At 53.7% G+C, this 16,063-nt stretch overlaps 7 protein-coding genes across 7 annotated transcripts; 4 read left to right on the forward strand and 3 right to left on the reverse strand.

Moving 5' to 3' along the window:
* Positions 1-263: 263 nt before the first annotated feature.
* Positions 264-2,403, reverse strand: QBC33DRAFT_550033 (uncharacterized protein). The gene has a single exon (XM_060429037.1). The coding sequence runs from the start codon at positions 1,923-1,925 to the stop codon at positions 327-329; it is 1,599 nt and encodes a 532-aa protein (XP_060279606.1). The 5' UTR covers positions 1,926-2,403; the 3' UTR covers positions 264-326.
* A 255-nt stretch (positions 2,404-2,658) lies between these two features.
* Positions 2,659-4,053, forward strand: QBC33DRAFT_598619 (uncharacterized protein; the record flags this gene model as incomplete). The annotated part of the gene is made up of 3 exons (XM_060431989.1): positions 2,659-2,955; positions 3,031-3,132; positions 3,206-4,053. The coding sequence occupies 3 exons, from the start codon at positions 2,659-2,661 to the stop codon at positions 3,614-3,616; spliced, it is 810 nt and encodes a 269-aa protein (XP_060279607.1). The 3' UTR covers positions 3,617-4,053.
* Positions 4,054-4,682: 629 nt separating this feature from the next.
* On the forward strand, positions 4,683-6,086 carry QBC33DRAFT_246940 (uncharacterized protein). Its single transcript, XM_060422966.1, has 2 exons — positions 4,683-5,978; positions 6,051-6,086. Exon 1 carries the CDS (start codon positions 4,921-4,923, stop codon positions 5,857-5,859), a length of 939 nt encoding a protein of 312 aa, XP_060279608.1. The 5' UTR covers positions 4,683-4,920; the 3' UTR covers positions 5,860-5,978; positions 6,051-6,086.
* Positions 6,087-6,278: 192 nt separating this feature from the next.
* On the reverse strand, positions 6,279-6,452 carry QBC33DRAFT_562945 (uncharacterized protein; the record flags this gene model as incomplete). Its single annotated transcript, XM_060430242.1, has 1 exon — positions 6,279-6,452. The coding sequence occupies one exon, from the start codon at positions 6,450-6,452 to the stop codon at positions 6,279-6,281; it is 174 nt and encodes a 57-aa protein (XP_060279609.1).
* A 1,063-nt stretch (positions 6,453-7,515) lies between these two features.
* QBC33DRAFT_550040 (Tannase/feruloyl esterase) lies at positions 7,516-9,409 on the forward strand. Its single transcript, XM_060429038.1, has 3 exons — positions 7,516-7,936; positions 8,006-8,141; positions 8,203-9,409. Exons 1-3 carry the CDS (start codon positions 7,567-7,569, stop codon positions 9,326-9,328), a joined length of 1,632 nt encoding a protein of 543 aa, XP_060279610.1. The 5' UTR covers positions 7,516-7,566; the 3' UTR covers positions 9,329-9,409.
* Positions 9,410-10,147: 738 nt separating this feature from the next.
* Positions 10,148-11,086, reverse strand: QBC33DRAFT_459710 (RlpA-like double-psi beta-barrel-protein domain-containing protein-containing protein; the record flags this gene model as incomplete). The annotated part of the gene is made up of 4 exons (XM_060424940.1): positions 10,148-10,331; positions 10,446-10,805; positions 10,866-10,919; positions 10,983-11,086. 4 exons carry the CDS (start codon positions 11,084-11,086, stop codon positions 10,148-10,150), a joined length of 702 nt encoding a protein of 233 aa, XP_060279611.1.
* A 2,118-nt stretch (positions 11,087-13,204) lies between these two features.
* On the forward strand, positions 13,205-15,928 carry QBC33DRAFT_550042 (uncharacterized protein). Its single transcript, XM_060429039.1, has 4 exons — positions 13,205-13,714; positions 13,780-14,071; positions 14,122-15,043; positions 15,097-15,928. The coding sequence occupies exons 1-4, from the start codon at positions 13,411-13,413 to the stop codon at positions 15,871-15,873; spliced, it is 2,295 nt and encodes a 764-aa protein (XP_060279612.1). The 5' UTR covers positions 13,205-13,410; the 3' UTR covers positions 15,874-15,928.
* Positions 15,929-16,063: the final 135 nt, after the last annotated feature.

The raw sequence follows: 16,063 nt of genomic DNA on the forward strand, positions 1-16,063 counted from the left end.
TTTCTTGTCAAGTCCGTTAAGGGTAGCAGAAATGCCCACAGCCAGACGAACCCGAGATCCACACCATTATCGCCTATTGGATCAACGGCACCGATCCCATCAAAGAGCCGGATCGTATGAGAGGCCGCTTCTCACTATTAAGTTCGTCGAGTCTGGAAAGTTGGAGCAAATCCTCACGGCCGCTCACTAGAGCCAGTCAGGTTTTGGGATATTTCACCTTTGTTACGAATACGCTTGGTATTCCATGAGCAACACCGAACAGTGTCTTCTTGGGATCTGCTTTGGCCTAACGCAGTGCTTCTATGTACTTATGCTGTGCCCGGCCCCTACTCGAGCATAAACCTTTCCATCGACCGTTCAATTTCTTCAAGCGTCTTACCAGTAAGTGTCGGAGACACTCCTTCGCCTTCCATGAAGCCGTGCAGGTACGACCCGCCTACCAATCGATGTCGATGTTCCCGTGAGCGGACCTCGTGGCTCGCTCTCAGTATCAGCGGCACTCGGGACGCGGGAACGATCCACACCCAGTCCCCTGGTTGAACGCATTCTGACCCAAGGCCGAGATACCCCTCGCTCGTTCTAAATATTCGCAGGTGATGGCTCAGGGAGAATGGCGTCGTAAAGTCGCTCAGCTTCGCCGCGCCGCGGGCCTGCGGCTCCCACATCTTATCCATCACCTCACTGAGCCGATTAGCCAGGCCTTCCCACTCGCTCTCTGGGTCGCTGCTATCGTGGACGCGTCTCATTTCTTGGAACCATTTGGCAAATGATGCGCCAAGAGAAGTTGTTTTGGGGACCAACTTGGGCGGATAGTCGGCCGTGTTCACAATGAGTGTCCGCCAGAAAACGTCCAGCCTGTGCTCTGATCGGGCTCTACCATACCATGTCTCCAACGACTCGAGGATCAGGAGCCAGTTTGGGAACGGTTTGCCCTGCAGCACCTCTTGCTTTGACTCGCCAACCATGGTGACGTGGTCCAATCTGATCCCGTTCATGCCCAGCGTCAGCGCCTGCCTATCGATAGTTGGCCGTTGCTTCAAGCTCCCCGATGCCGAGTATCGCTCGTATCCGGTGACTCTCAGCCCCGTGGATTCTTCAGATGTCCAGTCAGGCACCCACGAGGGCAGTCGCCCTGTAGCCTCGCGCTGAAACGACTCTCCTTCTACGCATGATAAGAGTAAAAGGTCGTCACTGTCTTCGAGAATCTGGATTGCGGCGCTGATAAATGCCTTGGCTGGCGACCGTGTCTCTTCAAGCTCATACGCCGGAAGCAAGCCTGGCTTGTCTCGGGCGTAGTCGTGGACCAGTCCAAGTAGGGCGTATATCTTGTCGCGTGGGTCGGTGGCCTTGAAATTGAGAGATCGAATCAGCGTGTATAGTAAGATTTTGGCCCACTGGTGTCGCTTCTCGTTTTGATATGGCAGCTCCTTTCGCTTCTCGCATTCCCACGTGGTCGACCTGAGTATCGTTGGAGCCTGATAGCGGAACCTAATAATATCCATGCGTTCTCGAGGCCCAAGTTGCGGCTCAACTGACTCGGTGTAGAGCGTGAACAGATAGTCTCTCCATGCCGTCGTAGAGAAGAAGTGAGAAGCTGCGGTTATGGCGGACCATTCAATCTCTTCGCTGCCACAAAGGGCCTTCACTACTTTGGCCAGGACCACTTCTTGAATGATCCAGACCCTGGTGAAGTAGGTCCGCTGGAAAACATTGGCGACAGAGACCCAGGACTCCCGACTGGAGAAGATTTTCGCGAGCTGCTTGCCGTAATCATGACATCCTGGCGACAACTTCTCCAGAAGATTGGGTGAGTGCTCAGAGAGCCTTTTGAGCTCCCTGAGCACATCAAAGCCCGGTTTTGTATGACTGTCCTGCTCTCCGAGCCATGAGACGACCGAGGCAGCTGAGCTGTAGACATCCGCCATGAGTCTAACCTGATTGCTTCGTTCTTTTTTATCTCTCTGGTTGACGCAGATGGCGTCTATCCAGAGCCTTTTGTCGCAGAGTGTTGGTATGTGCTGTAGTCGTCGGAGAAAGCCGTGGAGATTTCCCGTCACATCAAGGATCTCCCCGTTGCAGCGAATTGGATTATCAAGATATCGCTCAAAATGCTCAGCGGACCGTACTCAGTCGGCCCCCCCCAAGTGTATGAGAGCGCGTAGTATTCCGGCCCTGAATACGGGTGGTCCAAGTCCACGACTGTCAGGCTGCAGTGGATAAGGTCATCGCTGCTCGATGACGGACTCTTCGAAACGGTGAGCAGCCGAATTTGCCTTGGTCCGAGCCGCAGTCTGACGCTTTCGTAGAGAATCGGCGTCCGGTCTACCTCCATAGCGTGCCTATCCTGGGAAAGGGATGTATGGGGAAGAAGGGCAGTTGAAAAGGGGATAGTGAGATACTTCCTTGGCCTGTTGTTGGATTCAATGGCGCGGGGCTTCCGGATAGATATCTCAGGCGATTGGACGGCAGCTTCCGCTGCGAGATCGGATGAGCGCCAAGCAAAGTTCAAGCGACCATAGCGGCAGGCTGCCAGGCAGCAACGCAGACTCACTTTGCCATCTTCACACCACGACAGCAACGGGATTTCTGTCCCATATGCACCCTCGCCGCTGCGTCGTCGCAACAGTGCTGTCGCCCCTGGCCAATCTCTCTGCCAACATGTGCCGATTCAAGTTCTCCTACGTCCCCGGCTACTTTGTGGACAGTGTCGAGGCCGCGAAGGCGTGCCCAAGCTCCAAGCTCATAACACAGCCTAACCTAGGATTGCTGCGGCGAACTTACGACTTTGAGGAGTCTGCGCCTGGGGAGCTACCTTGGGCTCGGTTCCGGAACCATGTGGATGCTCTCAATCGAAACAGCTCGCCCGGCGAATCCTATAAGCTGCTGTATCTCGTGCGCCATGGCTTGAGCGTCCACAACATCGTCATGGCTAAAGTGGGGAGCGATTCCTGGAATGTAGGTACACTATGCCGCGGACTGTCCCGATTGTAAGCACCCAAGCTTACGCGTGACTAACTGTTGTCATGGTAGAACCATTGGTCCCATCTCGAAGGCGACGGTGAGGTTACTTGGGTGGACGCAAGGCTCACCAAGGACGGGATTAGTCTGGCCCAGAATGTCGGAAATCTCTGGGTAGAATGGGCAAGCACCGGCATGCCCTTGCCGGGAACGATCTACACGAGTCCATTGGCTCGCTTGTCTTGAGACAACCAAGCTCGTGTACTCGCCGGTCATGACCGAGCACGAGAGGAGCCTCCAGCCTTTGGTCAAGGAGCTCCTGAGAGAACGGCTAACGGGTCATACCTGCGACAAACGGAGCACTCGGTTGTGGATAGCAGAGAACTACCCCGGCTATGTCATTGGGGAAGATTTCGAGGAGGCGGATCCGTTGTGGATGGCGGACCAGTTCGAGACGAACGACGAGCATGTGGCTCGAAAACAGAGACTCCTCGAGGGTATTTTCGTCAACGACGACTCTCCGATTGTCTCTCTCACCACTCACTCATACGCTATCTCTGCTATTCTCGAAGCCGTGGAAGCGCCTCACTTTCGCGTCAGCGAAGGGGCGATCGTTCCGCTATTTGTCAAGGCTACGAAGGTCGAGGGAGAAGACTAGTAGTCACGATGGAGACAGACCGACAATCACCAGAATTATCTAATTATTGAAGGGCCGGTTTGAGCTTGGGCGAATCTGGGAAGCGTCGGCGCAGGAATCAAGCGATTGGAATGACACCACATGGCGCCCCTGGCTACCATGAGTTTAAGCTGCCTCGCCACATGCGGCCATGCAGCGCAGTAAGTTCTGTCACGGACGACGCTGTCTCTGACATGGTCCGGGGATAGGTGTTAAGTGTAATTAGTCCCTCGGATGTAGATCGAGAACCCCTGTCCCACTCGTCTCCCGGCGCCAAATGAAACGGTGAAGAAAGTGCGGAACAACCTTTCATACAGATGCCAAGCTAGTAATGCATGAGGATGAGGAAGTGGAGGCTGTGCTCAATGGATAAATCTTTTGCGGCACATTCTTCCCCAAGATTCGTCTCATACTCCGCGCAAACCCAGGATTTCCCGTCCTCGACCTCAAGACCGCAGTTTATACAATCCACCCTTCCGGCGGGATTCATCGCCAATACATCCCCGGAACCCTCCTCGCCGCCTTCAGCCACACCAACCCTGGGTTCCAGATCCGCGTGCCAGCCCTAACGTCGGGCAACTCGGTCCGGGAGCTGCTGACGCCAGACCCGTCCCTGGCCACAGGGTGGAAGAAGGGCCAGCTGGGCTCGGACGCGCAGCTGGCGGCGGGGCCGAAATCGAGGCTGGCGGCGCTGAGGCCGCAGTGCGGGACCGGGCCGGACTGTCGGGTGGGCTTGACCATGTATTAGCAATGTACAAAAATTCGTCCGTGGTCCTCATCTGCCCCTCCGCCTCGCGCTGGAGTTGTCGGTACCCTGATGGAAAAGGGCCGCAAATCTCGAGCCGGAGGGAAGGGTAAGGGACCCGTGAAATTCATTAGTGAATTGACCACCGAGATTTAAAGGATTGGGTGAATTTGGCGGCATTGGTGAATCCGGCCTGAAGGAGGAAGCACCGGCCTGACGGAGTGGATTTGACCGGCCCCACCTGCCGGCCACATATAAATCACGGGTCCGATAGATTTCATTTCCTTCCCTTTCCTCAACCTTCCATCAATTCGGACAACTGGGATGCATTGTGAGGTGTCGCATTCATATCCCCTTCTAGCTTTTGCGGACGGAAACTTACAGTGCGTGTGAGTCACACCAGAGCAACTTCCGAGACCGGCACACACACCGCCAAACCTACCGAACTCTCTTTTCCACCTCGCCTCGGTGCAAACCTCGGAAGTATTTTGTTACCCGCCACAATACACAAATCATCACATACCTACTGCCCAAGCCTAAGATGAAGCTCAAGATCATCGACTACGAAGATGTCAACCGCGATATCGCGACATCAAATCCGACAATCCACTTCAACACCTCCTTCCACACCAAGGATGAAGCTCCAGATCTAGAACCACCTTCAGAAGCACCTTCCTACTTCAGAAGATGGCTCCCTCTCATCCTGCGGACCCGCGACATGCCCCCCACCGCCGCCCAGACAATCGGCCTATCGCGCTCGCAAGCAAAGCTCCTCGTCGAAGCAGCAAACGGCTCAGTCCAGACGCGCGCCATCAACAGGATGTACGCCGAAGACCTCGAAGACAAGATCGCCCCCGCGCTCTCCTCCGTATCCTTCCCGCCCGAGGGTCTGTTCATGCGCCTCGACGCATTCTCGCCCAAAGACGGAGCCTGCAAGGTCCCGGGCCGACGGTCGCTCCACACCGTCGACGAGGCGATCCTCCGCCTCGTGACTTCGAGTCGGGCGCGGAATGCTCTTTCTGATGCTCTCGAGTCTGGGGCAGAGCGTGTCGACATCTTCTTTGTCCCGTTTTACCCTCGCATGCAGTCCGAGAGGGAATATCGGGCGTTCTGCCCGCCTGGTAGACGGAGGATTACGGCGGTCAGCCAGTATAGATGGCACCAGCCTTGGATGATGTCTGAGCTTCAGTCACTTGAGGAGATTGAAGGTGTGACGGGGAAGATATTGCGCGGGATTGAGTCGCTTCACGGACAGATCCTGGAGGATCTCGAGGAGGACAGTGATATGGACAGGTTGCTGCTAGAGCAAGGTTTCACATTCGATTCATTCTTCGATGAGGAAACTGGAGGCTGCCAGCTGATCGAACTGAATGGTTTCGGGGTCAGGAGCAGCTGTGGTTCGTGCCTGTTGCAGTGGGTGCGGGACAGGTCGCTGCTCTACGGGGCGGAATCGGACGTTGAGTTCCGTATCACGAGATAACTTGAGTCCGGCGAACAGGGTGACTTGTGCACAGGCACGGCATATTTTGGAGTTGAGAACTGGACGAAAAGCAATGACTCGGAGGGAATTTGGACGGCCCTAAAAAGGGTGACCGACAAGTGAGTGGTCTACCATGCAGCCAAATCATCGACAGAGAACTTTAATAGGGGCTGACATAGCCTGCTTGACCGACCGCTTCGATGCTGGGGTGGTTTAGACTGTACCCCCGTGTGATCCCACGCTATCCAATCCAGGCTCTCACCCCGCCCACCACAAACCCAGCCAACGATGTCTCCGTTCTCCACAATCGCAGGACCCAAACCAGTCAATCCTCAGAGGCCCTCGTGAACTGTTCCATCGATATCCAAGTGGCGCCCCAGCTCAGAAATTCCATGGGAGAGCTAGTCTGCAACAGTGGTCTAGCACAAGCCGCAACCCTGGCAGATCCCCCAGTTGCAGGCGTCGGTGTTCCCAGACATCACCTGCTGCTCGCAGTCGCCGCAGGATTGTTGGCGGCCTTCGATGACGGTTGCACTGCCGAAGGTTGCAAGGGTGACGGTGATGGCGATGATGGTGATGATGGTAAACTTCATGGTGGGAAGGTATGCGAGAAGCTGAGAAGGGGAGATAGTGTTTGCTATTTGAACAGTTTCCAAAACAGGGAGTCAAGCTGAGATGATGTAGTAGATGGTGTGGATAGTAATTACAATTGTGCAGATGCCCTACCTGGGCCCTTCTTATACTCGTATTGTCGTCTTTCTCTGAATTGTCTGCTCGAAGAACTATCGCACTGACCCTGAGGAGAGAGTGGGATTGATGCGTCTTTGTTACATGTTTGTGACCAATAGCGCTGGAAACAACGCTGTGCTTTGCAAATCTGTCTTTGTTTCGCAGCATCTTAAGCAATGAGGGAACAGACATAAGCGCTTCTGGAATCCTACCAGTCGTGATATACTGTCGCTAGACTCAAAACAAGATGCGATCTGCAAGCTGTTGTCCATAGAAAGACCTAGTTCGGTGATCGACATTGCTGATCATTGAAGAGTTTTGAAGGGTTGTGACTCGGTCTCTGAGGGAGCCCGGGATCGGTATCCAATTGAAACGCGATGCTGCTTATCGAATATTAGCATGTTCTGAAGTTCGCAAGGTGAGCTGGAGCTAATTATCCATTACCTATCATCGGCCAAGCGATGGGCAGAAACTATTACCTCCTTTTATCGCGAAGCGGTACGGTTATCGCTCCCCCAGAACCCTCTCCAGGTTGACGAAATCGACCCAATCAGGCATACGGCATTGCATTGGGCCTCCTCGATGGGAGACGTCGACATAGTAAAGCAGCTCAAAACCCTCGGAGCTGATACTGATGCGCGCCGTGCTCTTCTCAAACCGCCACGACAGACAAGTTTTCCCCGGCATCCTGGACGAGCTGTGGGACTCGTTCGATGTTCTCGACCACCATTCTGGCCGAACCGTCCTGGATCATGGTACTGGGGCGAGCCGATCAATTCCTACTTAGGCTCTCCTCAGGATCCAGATCCTTGAACAAGGTACGCCATTTATTAGCATTGTTTCGGAGCGGCATGTGCGGCACGGACCACCTAACATCTCCCGGGCCGGATGTACTGACCTATCCAACAGTAATCCTGTACAGTACAACGTATAGGCTTTCATTTTACCCCGCTGACTTCCCCCTTCCCTCAAACACAGATGGCCTTTGTTGTCGCCATGGCACTAGCAGTGGCACTGGCACTGGCCCTCGTGCAGTTGACTGAAGGCGTTTTTCCGTGGCAGGAGCCACCGACGAGCTTCCGGAATAAATGTCTAGCCTACAGACCGGAAAATTCCATCGACGAGGCAACCAGGACCGAACTCGCCTTTATTCCCGCCGGCACAAATCTCACACTGGTCGACAACGATGCTTCCTGCAACCGCCCGAACCAAGTTGTTGGCACAGACTTGTGCAGGGTATCACTGCACATCCCAACGTCCACGAGGTCGGGTATTGTCTATGAGCTGTGGTTGCCGGAAACGTGGAACGGCCGGTTGGTCACGACCGGAAATGGGGGCATTGACGGCTGTAAGTTATTAATTGAAGATTGCTTGTGAGATAAGTTCGGCGAGAGTTGAGTTAACACCTTTTAATTAGGTATCAAGTACGAGGATCTAGCGTATACCTCGGCCAACGGCTTTGCGGCAGTAGGCACTAACAACGGCCACAACGGGACATCCGGGATCCAATTTCTAAACAACGAGGACGTTGTCGTGGATTTTGCCTGGAGAGCGTACGTCGATTTGATTGCCAGGGAGATGAGATGCTGCTCGGATCGCTGACCAGATGGCTAGGCTTCACACTGGTGTCGAGGCCGGCAAGACCTTGGCCAAGCTATTCTACGGCTCGACAGTATCCAAATCGTATTACATCGGCTGCTCGCTCGGCGGGAGGCAGGGAATTAAAGGCGCCGAGAAGTTTCCCGGGGATTTCGACGGCATCGTGGCCGGAGCGCCGGCAGTCGACTTCAACAATCTTTACTCCTGGAGGGCCAGCTTCTTCGTCATCACAGGGCCAGAGAGCTCGCCGGGTTTCATCGAACCAGACGTGTGGAAGATGGTCATACACGACGAAGTCCTACGACAGTGCGACCTCATCGATGGCGTGGCGGACGGAATCATCGAGGATCCAAGCTTATGCGAATTCGATCCCGAGGCACTTCAGTGCGACTCGACGGGCAAGACCGATGAGTGTCTCACTCCCGCGCAGGTCGACATTGTCCGTAAGGTTTTCAGCCCACTGCGATGGTCAGAAGGCACGCTTCTGTTCCCCGGAATGAATCCCGGAAGCGAAATGAAGACCGCAGACGGTCTATATGATGGCCAGCCGTGGCCGATGTCAGAAGGATGGTTCCGGTACGCCGTCTATAACGACCCAGACTGGAACCCTACCAACTTCACAGTTAAAGACGCCGCCATTGCTGATATCAAGGATCCCGGCGGAATCCGCACCTGGCCAAGCAGTCTCGCCAGATTCCAAGACAGGGGTGGCAAGCTGCTCGTCTTCCACGGCCAACAAGACAACCAGATTACGAGCTTTAACACCCCTCGATTTTACGACCATCTGTCTCAGGGGATGGGCTACTCTCCAGCTCAGATGGACGATTTCTTCCGCTTCTTCCGGGTATCCGGCATGTTTCACTGTAACTCGGGGCCTGGCGCGTGGGTTCTCGGGCAGGGGGGTAATGCTGCGGCGGAGGGTGTTCCGTTTGATGCGGATCACAACGTGCTCGCTGCTGTGGTTGACTGGGTGGAGAAAGGTGTTGCGCCGGACACCATGACTGGTACTAAGTTTGTCAACGATACGGTGAGCCTCGGTGTTGACTTCAAGCGGCGACATTGCAAGTGGCCAAGCAGAAATACCTATCTCGGGGATGGGAGGAATCCAAAAAATCCAGATAGCTGGGACTGCAAGGGCTAAAGGTATAACCGAAGGAAAGGAGGGACTATGTGCAAAACCAGGTGGGAGACTTTTTAATTCTATAGACCAATCACTTGTTCCTTTCCGTGGTGATAGATGCTCTGGTCGGTTTCGAGATCATGCTCGGCGTTTTCTTGAGGTCTTCCAAGCCATCCCTTTCCATCATCTTCTACATATTCGTCCCCTATCTCTTGATCGTCTATCCACCAATTCCCGACCCCCCTCACGGCCCCTTTCCTTCCCTCAGCCCCGTCTCCCTTCCCACTCTCCATTCTCCCCAGTACCCGTTCGCCCTACATTTGGCGAGCCTTCGCCATCCGAGTCATCGCCATCCTCACTGCATCACACCTCCCACACTGTTGTTAAGTTAGGCTCCAGAGTTAGCGACAATCAATTGATGCCACTGCGTCCAGTCACACACACTTTCACTCTCCTCTCAAAGAGAAACGACGGCCGAGACACATTATTACGGGGACTATTGCTGATGATCGCCGAGCAGAGTATTCTTTGAAGGTGGACGGACACCAGACGACGTTTGATCATGGGAACCAACACCCCCGTCCCGGATCTAGATATATTTTGCGGCACTCGGTTAACGGCTGGGGCTCCCGTGTTCGCGTTTCTCATCAGCGCGGATCGGAAACATAAAAAGCCAATAAATCTCTTATCACCACTCAATATATACGGTCAAGTCCTGCAGTTAAGACTAAAATTATTTTTCCTTTGTCCTTCAAGCATCTCCTTCTCTCGTTCAAATACAATAACATCAGGCTTTTGCCAAGTGCAAAGTTAAGCATTTCCCTCTCAATCAGTTTCCTCTTACGAGGCGGAACACCCCGAAATGTCGGTTAGCTCCGTGGGACACTGGATCTGCTGGTACCTGATGGGCCAGCCATTGACGTCTCCCGAGGCCCAGTTGAACCGCCAGTAGCAGCCGCCCTGCATGTTATCCGGGAGGTTTGAGCAGTCCTGCCTCGACGAGACTCCACCCCACTGGTCACCCCTATTGTTCCAAAAGCGTCAGCATTGCGGATCCCGCAAACTCATCCCGGGTGACGGACACCACGCGGCAGAGCACTCCTCTACCGGGCGTCGAGATGTAGTAGTAGTTACTCACCAACTGCCTCCGAACTGGCTATTGCAGCCCTTGCTGTTCGGTCCGACGCCGCCGCCGGGCGTGATGATGATGAAGTCGCGTCCGTTGTCGGTGGTGCCGCCGCTGTTGATGGCCTGGACCTGCATCCGCTTGTTCCTGGCGGGTCCGTCCGTCCATTGCAGCTCGAAGCACTTGCAGCAGTTCTCGGAGCCCTTCGTGACGACGAACCCCAGGCTCAAGTCGTCGGTGTGCGGTCGCGGAGAGTACGACGAGCACAGGTAGGCGTTGCCGGCGTTCTTGTCGGCGCACGAGCTCTGTTCCGAGTCGCCCCTGGATTGGGAGAGGGGGTTGTCGTTCTTGTCGCACACTCGCACGAAACCACTTCGTCTGGTGTTAGGAGCATGGTCGGCAAGGGTCTAGGGTGGTTTGATGGTCACTTACCTGGCGGTGGGTGAGTTCTTTAGGTTGGAGCCCCATGCGCATGCTGGTTTGCAACTAATAGAGTCGACAAGTATTAGCCTAGAGTCACACGAAGGGATACCAACCACCATCTCTTACCAATCCCATGTTGTCAGCGTCTGTCCAACGCCATCCATCAGGGCAGCATTGGCCACTCCACCCAATGCAGAGGCCAGAGACAATATAAGGTGAAGGCTATGCATAGTTGGAGATTTCCGGGTTGGGATGGGACTCTATTACTTGTGATATAGGAAGCCCGGTTGTTGCGTTGCACAAAAATGTGAAGAGGAGAGGAGGATTGGGTTCCCAGAGGGATGGATCGAGTACTATATATGAAGGGGTAGGCGGTAAGGTAAGAAGACCCGAGACCCGGTCATCGACGAGCTCGCGCTGCCGGATCCAGGATAAGAAGCGGATATATACTAGATGGGAGGGATAATGCTTGCTCGCGGGATTTGTCTACGAAGCTAGCGAAACGGAGCACATCATGTACAGTGCCTAAACCTCGTGGCAACGCCTGGAACAAACGATCCCATTCTCACCAGCAGGAAGTACCCGCTCCGTGTATATAGGTCTTGGCAATGTGATTTATCGCCCAAAATTCGCTTCTCTGGACACTAACCGAGCTCCAAAACTGTTGTCGTGCGTAAGACGAATTTGCCGGCGGTTGGGTAGATCGCGGAACCCGCAGACCTGGTAGTTATCTTCATATCGATTGTTTAACCGGCGGGCCTGGGGATGTCCGCTGGGATTAGGCGAGTTGTTAAAGTGGGATATTTTCAGCGCCGCGTCTCTTTATAGTAGCTTGACGTTCTATTATTGGGAGTTGCAATCCGATTTCTTCCCCCCTCGAATGTTGTCCCGGGTCCCCAACAGCTCGGTCTCGGTACCTGCAGCCTATCCTCTAACGGGTATTTTAGCCGAGTGCACCCATGTATTGCAACCATTTCGCCCATTTACATAGTAGAACAAATAAAGAGGGTGGCGGGTGGAGGCGAAAGCACGGGTCGGCTGGAAAATGGCTGACAGCACGGGATCCTACCTTTTGCCCCAGGCTCGAGCGCAATACTACGAAGATACCCGGCAATCGGCGTGACATGCAATTTATTAATATGCAAAGTATCCCGGTTACAAACAAAATCCCCGAGTGGGCAGGATGAGTATTACCCAATCCTGTGCCGTGTCCTGTCAGGGTCGACCAATAAATTTGGCGTCATCTACATAGAGCAATCATAGCCCGCAATGGTTTGTTGGATCTTCGCATGCGGGATATCTCCTTAGGGACCCTGATAGGTTTGTTTGTGTAAAGTGGTAAACAACCGGCTAGATCGTTGAGGGGGCTCGCCGGTCATCTTTCCTGAAATCGGCACCAACCTGATTTACATTGTGAGCATCATATTCCTCACCTATACGGCTTGTAATGATGGCTGACCAACCATCAACCGTGGGTCTCGGATCGAAGACGAACCCAGAGACGAAGAGGGATGTGGGAAGTTGCCCAAAAGTTCGATTGCGACGCCTCCAGCTCTGTCTCCAGACAGAGTGCTATTCAGAGGTGATATAGATAGGAGATACGTCCTCCGCACCATGACACATTACAACGCCAAGCCGGCCTTGGCGGGATTGTCTCCCAATCAACAGCGCTCTCCCACTGGGCCTTCATAGTAAGTTCGTACAGATGGGGATAATTACGGCGTGGAAGTGATGCGAAAGCCATGATCCTTTCCATCTCGTCTCTCCCAGTTCCTAGTTGCTATTGGATAAGAAGGATCCTCCCTTTCCTCTGTGGCTTCAACTAGGTGGTGAAATGGGGTATCGCCCGATAATTGGTGGTGAAAAGTGGGTCTGTGTGGTTTTTCCCCTTTTTTTTTATTTGCTTTTTTTTTAGGCAAAGATAACAAGCCACACTGACTCACCCCGCACAAGCCACAGCCAGCGGGAGCATAGGATCCCGTGATCTAGCACGTGTTGCAGTGATATATCCTCTGCGGGCAAGGTTCAATCACATGTCGTATCACGTGATTTACAGTCACGTATTATATCAGGTGACAGTTCCAGCAAGTCACTGCCATTCACTTTAACTAGGTATGTAGCGATAACAACAGCGAAAGCGACAGCTAAAAGCGACAGCGACAGAAGCAATATCAACTCACGACAATGGCAAAGATGACGACATCAACGGCGACGGCGACGGCATTGAGCGAATAGCAGTAGGTCTATTAAGAAATGCTGCCACCTGTAAGTACCCCTTTGCCAGCTGGCGGGCACAAAACCCCGACCCTGAATAGCGAAATGCATGCCCTCCTAGAAGCAAGGAGCATCGACACAACACCAATCAGCCATGCTCTATCTGCAAGGCTGCCCTAGTGCCGCTTGACCTTAATGGAAGCGAAATCTGCCTAGGCAGCCTTGGCGCATCGCATGCATAACCAGGGCTGCACGGCCAGCTCAGATTTGATTGGGGAATAATGAACGCAATGTGAAGCATCCGGGGCGTGGTTGCTTCCGATAGGTTGAAGTTGCAGACATGGCTAATCGCCAAAACTGCACAGCCCCCCACTGCAAGCCAGCAGACATAAGCATCCCTAGAGACTCGACAATTCCATGTCAAGTCATCCACCCCGCAATCTCGTCGACCCGCACGCGCCGATCGGCGCCAAGCTCAAGACAAGCCGGCCCGAGGCATCTCACTATGGATCCGCTCACGGTCCTCGGTGCCCTTTCCGGCGCCGTTCAGCTCCTGGATGCCTCAATTAAGGTCTCCAGCAGAGCATACAGCCTTATCAGCTCGTTGAAACACGTCAAAGAGGATATGCGGCAGCTGCAGAAGAGTATGTCGAATCCCGATGCTATTTCCCGCCTAAAATAGGCCAGAACATCTAAATAATCACCCCAGCCTTGGAGGAGACTGAGTCTCTCATGCGCGATCTGCAAACATACGCCATCGAGGTCCAGCGATCCCCGTCTTCGATCCTGTACCACCGAATACTCCCCGACTCCATCGTCCAGATCGCCCGGCAGTTTTCCGAAGATATGCAAGTGCTCCGCAGTCACCTGCCCTCGGACGCATCACCGTCATTCTTGAGGAGGCTTGATTTCGTCCTTGACAAAAAATCAACGAGAGAGATTGTGCAGCGGTTGGAACAGCGCAAGACCGCGGCCTCTATGGCTCTGGATATCATTGGCAGGTGAGACAGCTATGGGAGAGCGGCTGTGAGATTTTGGCTCACTTTTTTAGGTTGAACGACGTCAAGCTGCGCGATGAGGTTCTATCCCTCCAGGACAAAGTCGGAGGATTGGTCACTTATCAGAGTGCGCTATCCATGAGACTCGAGCAGCGATTCGAAGATCTTGCAATACAAACCCGGCGATCGCAAGAGACGCAAACCCAAATCTTTGCCTCTCAGTTATCCGCGGTTCGGTCCGGGATTTCGTCCTTGGCATCCCACATAACCACCGAGACCCAAGCTGTGAACGCAATGTCATTCAGCAGGCTTCTCGCTGACGAGAGTCCGGATTACCTTGGACGGATAGTCCGAGCGGAGTTGAAACAACAACTGGAGCCTCTATCTTGCCATCTCAAGGGGGTGAAAGGGATGATAGACCAGGTGGCCTTGGCTGTTTCCGAGCAGGCAAGCCCACTGCACGCGGCTGACGCAGCAAGACCCGACGCGATAAACACGTCCACCACACATCCAGCGCAGGAGGAGCGCGTCTCCCATCATCAGTTGGAAGAGGGTCGATGTGCAGAATCGCCATCCACAAAAACAAGGCTGACCCGGAGACCTAGAGAAGTGAAATTGTACTCATTCATCCGCTGTATTCGCACAAAGCTCTGCTATCTTCAGATTGAGGTCGACACGTATCGAAGATGCGGGAATTTCATCGGCGAACAGGAAACGTTTTTCCGGCTGAGGGTCCTCGTTCTCCCTTCACCCTGGCTTTGCTCCAGGGGTCTCTCCTTCATGTTCTCGTCTGGTCAAAACGCAAACGGCCACTACGACATCTGCCCCAGCATTGTGCCTTTCCGAGTTATTCCATCCTCGTCTCCGGTATGGAACGCTTGGATATACGACGACATCTCCGGTGTAAAGGCCATGCTATCCCGACACCAGGTCACTCTCCGGGACGTTACAGAGCACGGCGACAATGTGCTGGCAGTATGAAGACAATGCAACGATGGTTATACCCCCTGATACTGACACTGATGTAGATTGCCGCTGTCTTTGGCACCGCGGAGCTATGTCAATTTCTCGTCCAGGAGACTGGGTGGGAAGCGGAAAGGCTCTTGGAAGACATACCTAGGAGTCCCACCGTCTGGGCAGGTTTTAGACGCCATGTTGACGAACAAGCCTTGAGGGACATCCTGAAACTATTCAAGGAGAACACTGACCCCTCCGACAACGCGTACAGCACAGACGAGACGGTTTGGGCGGGGCTATATTACTGTTTCCGCCACGAGATCCTCCTTATCCCGGATCTGATCAGGCGTGCTGGCATCTTACTAGAGTACGGTGCCACCTTGCAGCCATTCCGATGGTTTGGAAATGAGGACATGGACAAAAACAAGTTGTTCCTCGACATATATCTTCGTACCGGCGGAGATCCAAATGTTGTCGACCAATCGGGATACCCTGTACTTCTCATGGCTTTATTCGTATCGGCGAATCTCAACGATACCAGCGCCTGTCTACTCACTCCTTTGATTCGTGCTGGGGCAGATCTCTACTATATTCTCGACGGAGGCAATGCAGAAGCAGCCGTAACACTTACCGATTATGCGTTTCATCGCGGCCTCAAAGACCTTTGGATCGCAGCGTTAGAGGAGTGCGGGCTTGATGTGGACGCTGTATTTGACGAATCCGGCCGACGACTCGAGGAGCACCGTAGGCTCCGAGGAGCGACGCGGAGTGGTGTTGACGTCAGTTTCATTGTGGACCAACAGTCGTCGTCTGAACTGAGCTACCGGGGTAGGACACGAGTTGATTGATGAAGAGGATATGTAAAACTGAGAGATGTAGGCGCATGATTTTTACTAATTTACGATATCAAGAATTCTGGTTTCAACCGCAACCAGAACCTTCTCGCCGCCCATCGTGTGGTAGAATTTGTTGTCTGCGGTCTTGGCACTGGTGCTCCAGATTCGGCCAGAAGAGTCTACATGCTTTCTCCGGACTGCA

The sequence above is a fragment of the Phialemonium atrogriseum genome, assembly GCF_030411735.1.
Source record: "Phialemonium atrogriseum strain 8032-3 unplaced genomic scaffold QBC33scaffold_32, whole genome shotgun sequence".
Taxonomy (NCBI): Eukaryota; Fungi; Ascomycota; class Sordariomycetes; order Cephalothecales; family Cephalothecaceae; genus Phialemonium; species Phialemonium atrogriseum.

Bases quoted from the DNA above. Each gene is read 5' to 3' on its own strand.
- QBC33DRAFT_246940 (XM_060422966.1), top strand. From the start codon at position 4,921: ATGAAGCTCAAGATCATCGACTACGAAGATGTCAACCGCGATATCGCG.
- QBC33DRAFT_550042 (XM_060429039.1), top strand. From the start codon at position 13,411: ATGGCTAATCGCCAAAACTGCACAGCCCCCCACTGCAAGCCAGCAGAC. The intron at 13,715-13,779 runs GTATGTCGAATC...TAATCACCCCAG, and splicing joins TATGCGGCAGCTGCAGAAGA to CCTTGGAGGAGACTGAGTCT. The intron at 14,072-14,121 runs GTGAGACAGCTA...TCACTTTTTTAG, and splicing joins GCTCTGGATATCATTGGCAG to GTTGAACGACGTCAAGCTGC.
- QBC33DRAFT_550033 (XM_060429037.1), bottom strand. From the start codon at position 1,925: ATGGCGGATGTCTACAGCTCAGCTGCCTCGGTCGTCTCATGGCTCGGA.
- QBC33DRAFT_550040 (XM_060429038.1), top strand. From the start codon at position 7,567: ATGGCCTTTGTTGTCGCCATGGCACTAGCAGTGGCACTGGCACTGGCC. The intron at 7,937-8,005 runs GTAAGTTATTAA...CCTTTTAATTAG, and splicing joins AAATGGGGGCATTGACGGCT to GTATCAAGTACGAGGATCTA. The intron at 8,142-8,202 runs GTACGTCGATTT...CCAGATGGCTAG, and splicing joins GTGGATTTTGCCTGGAGAGC to GCTTCACACTGGTGTCGAGG.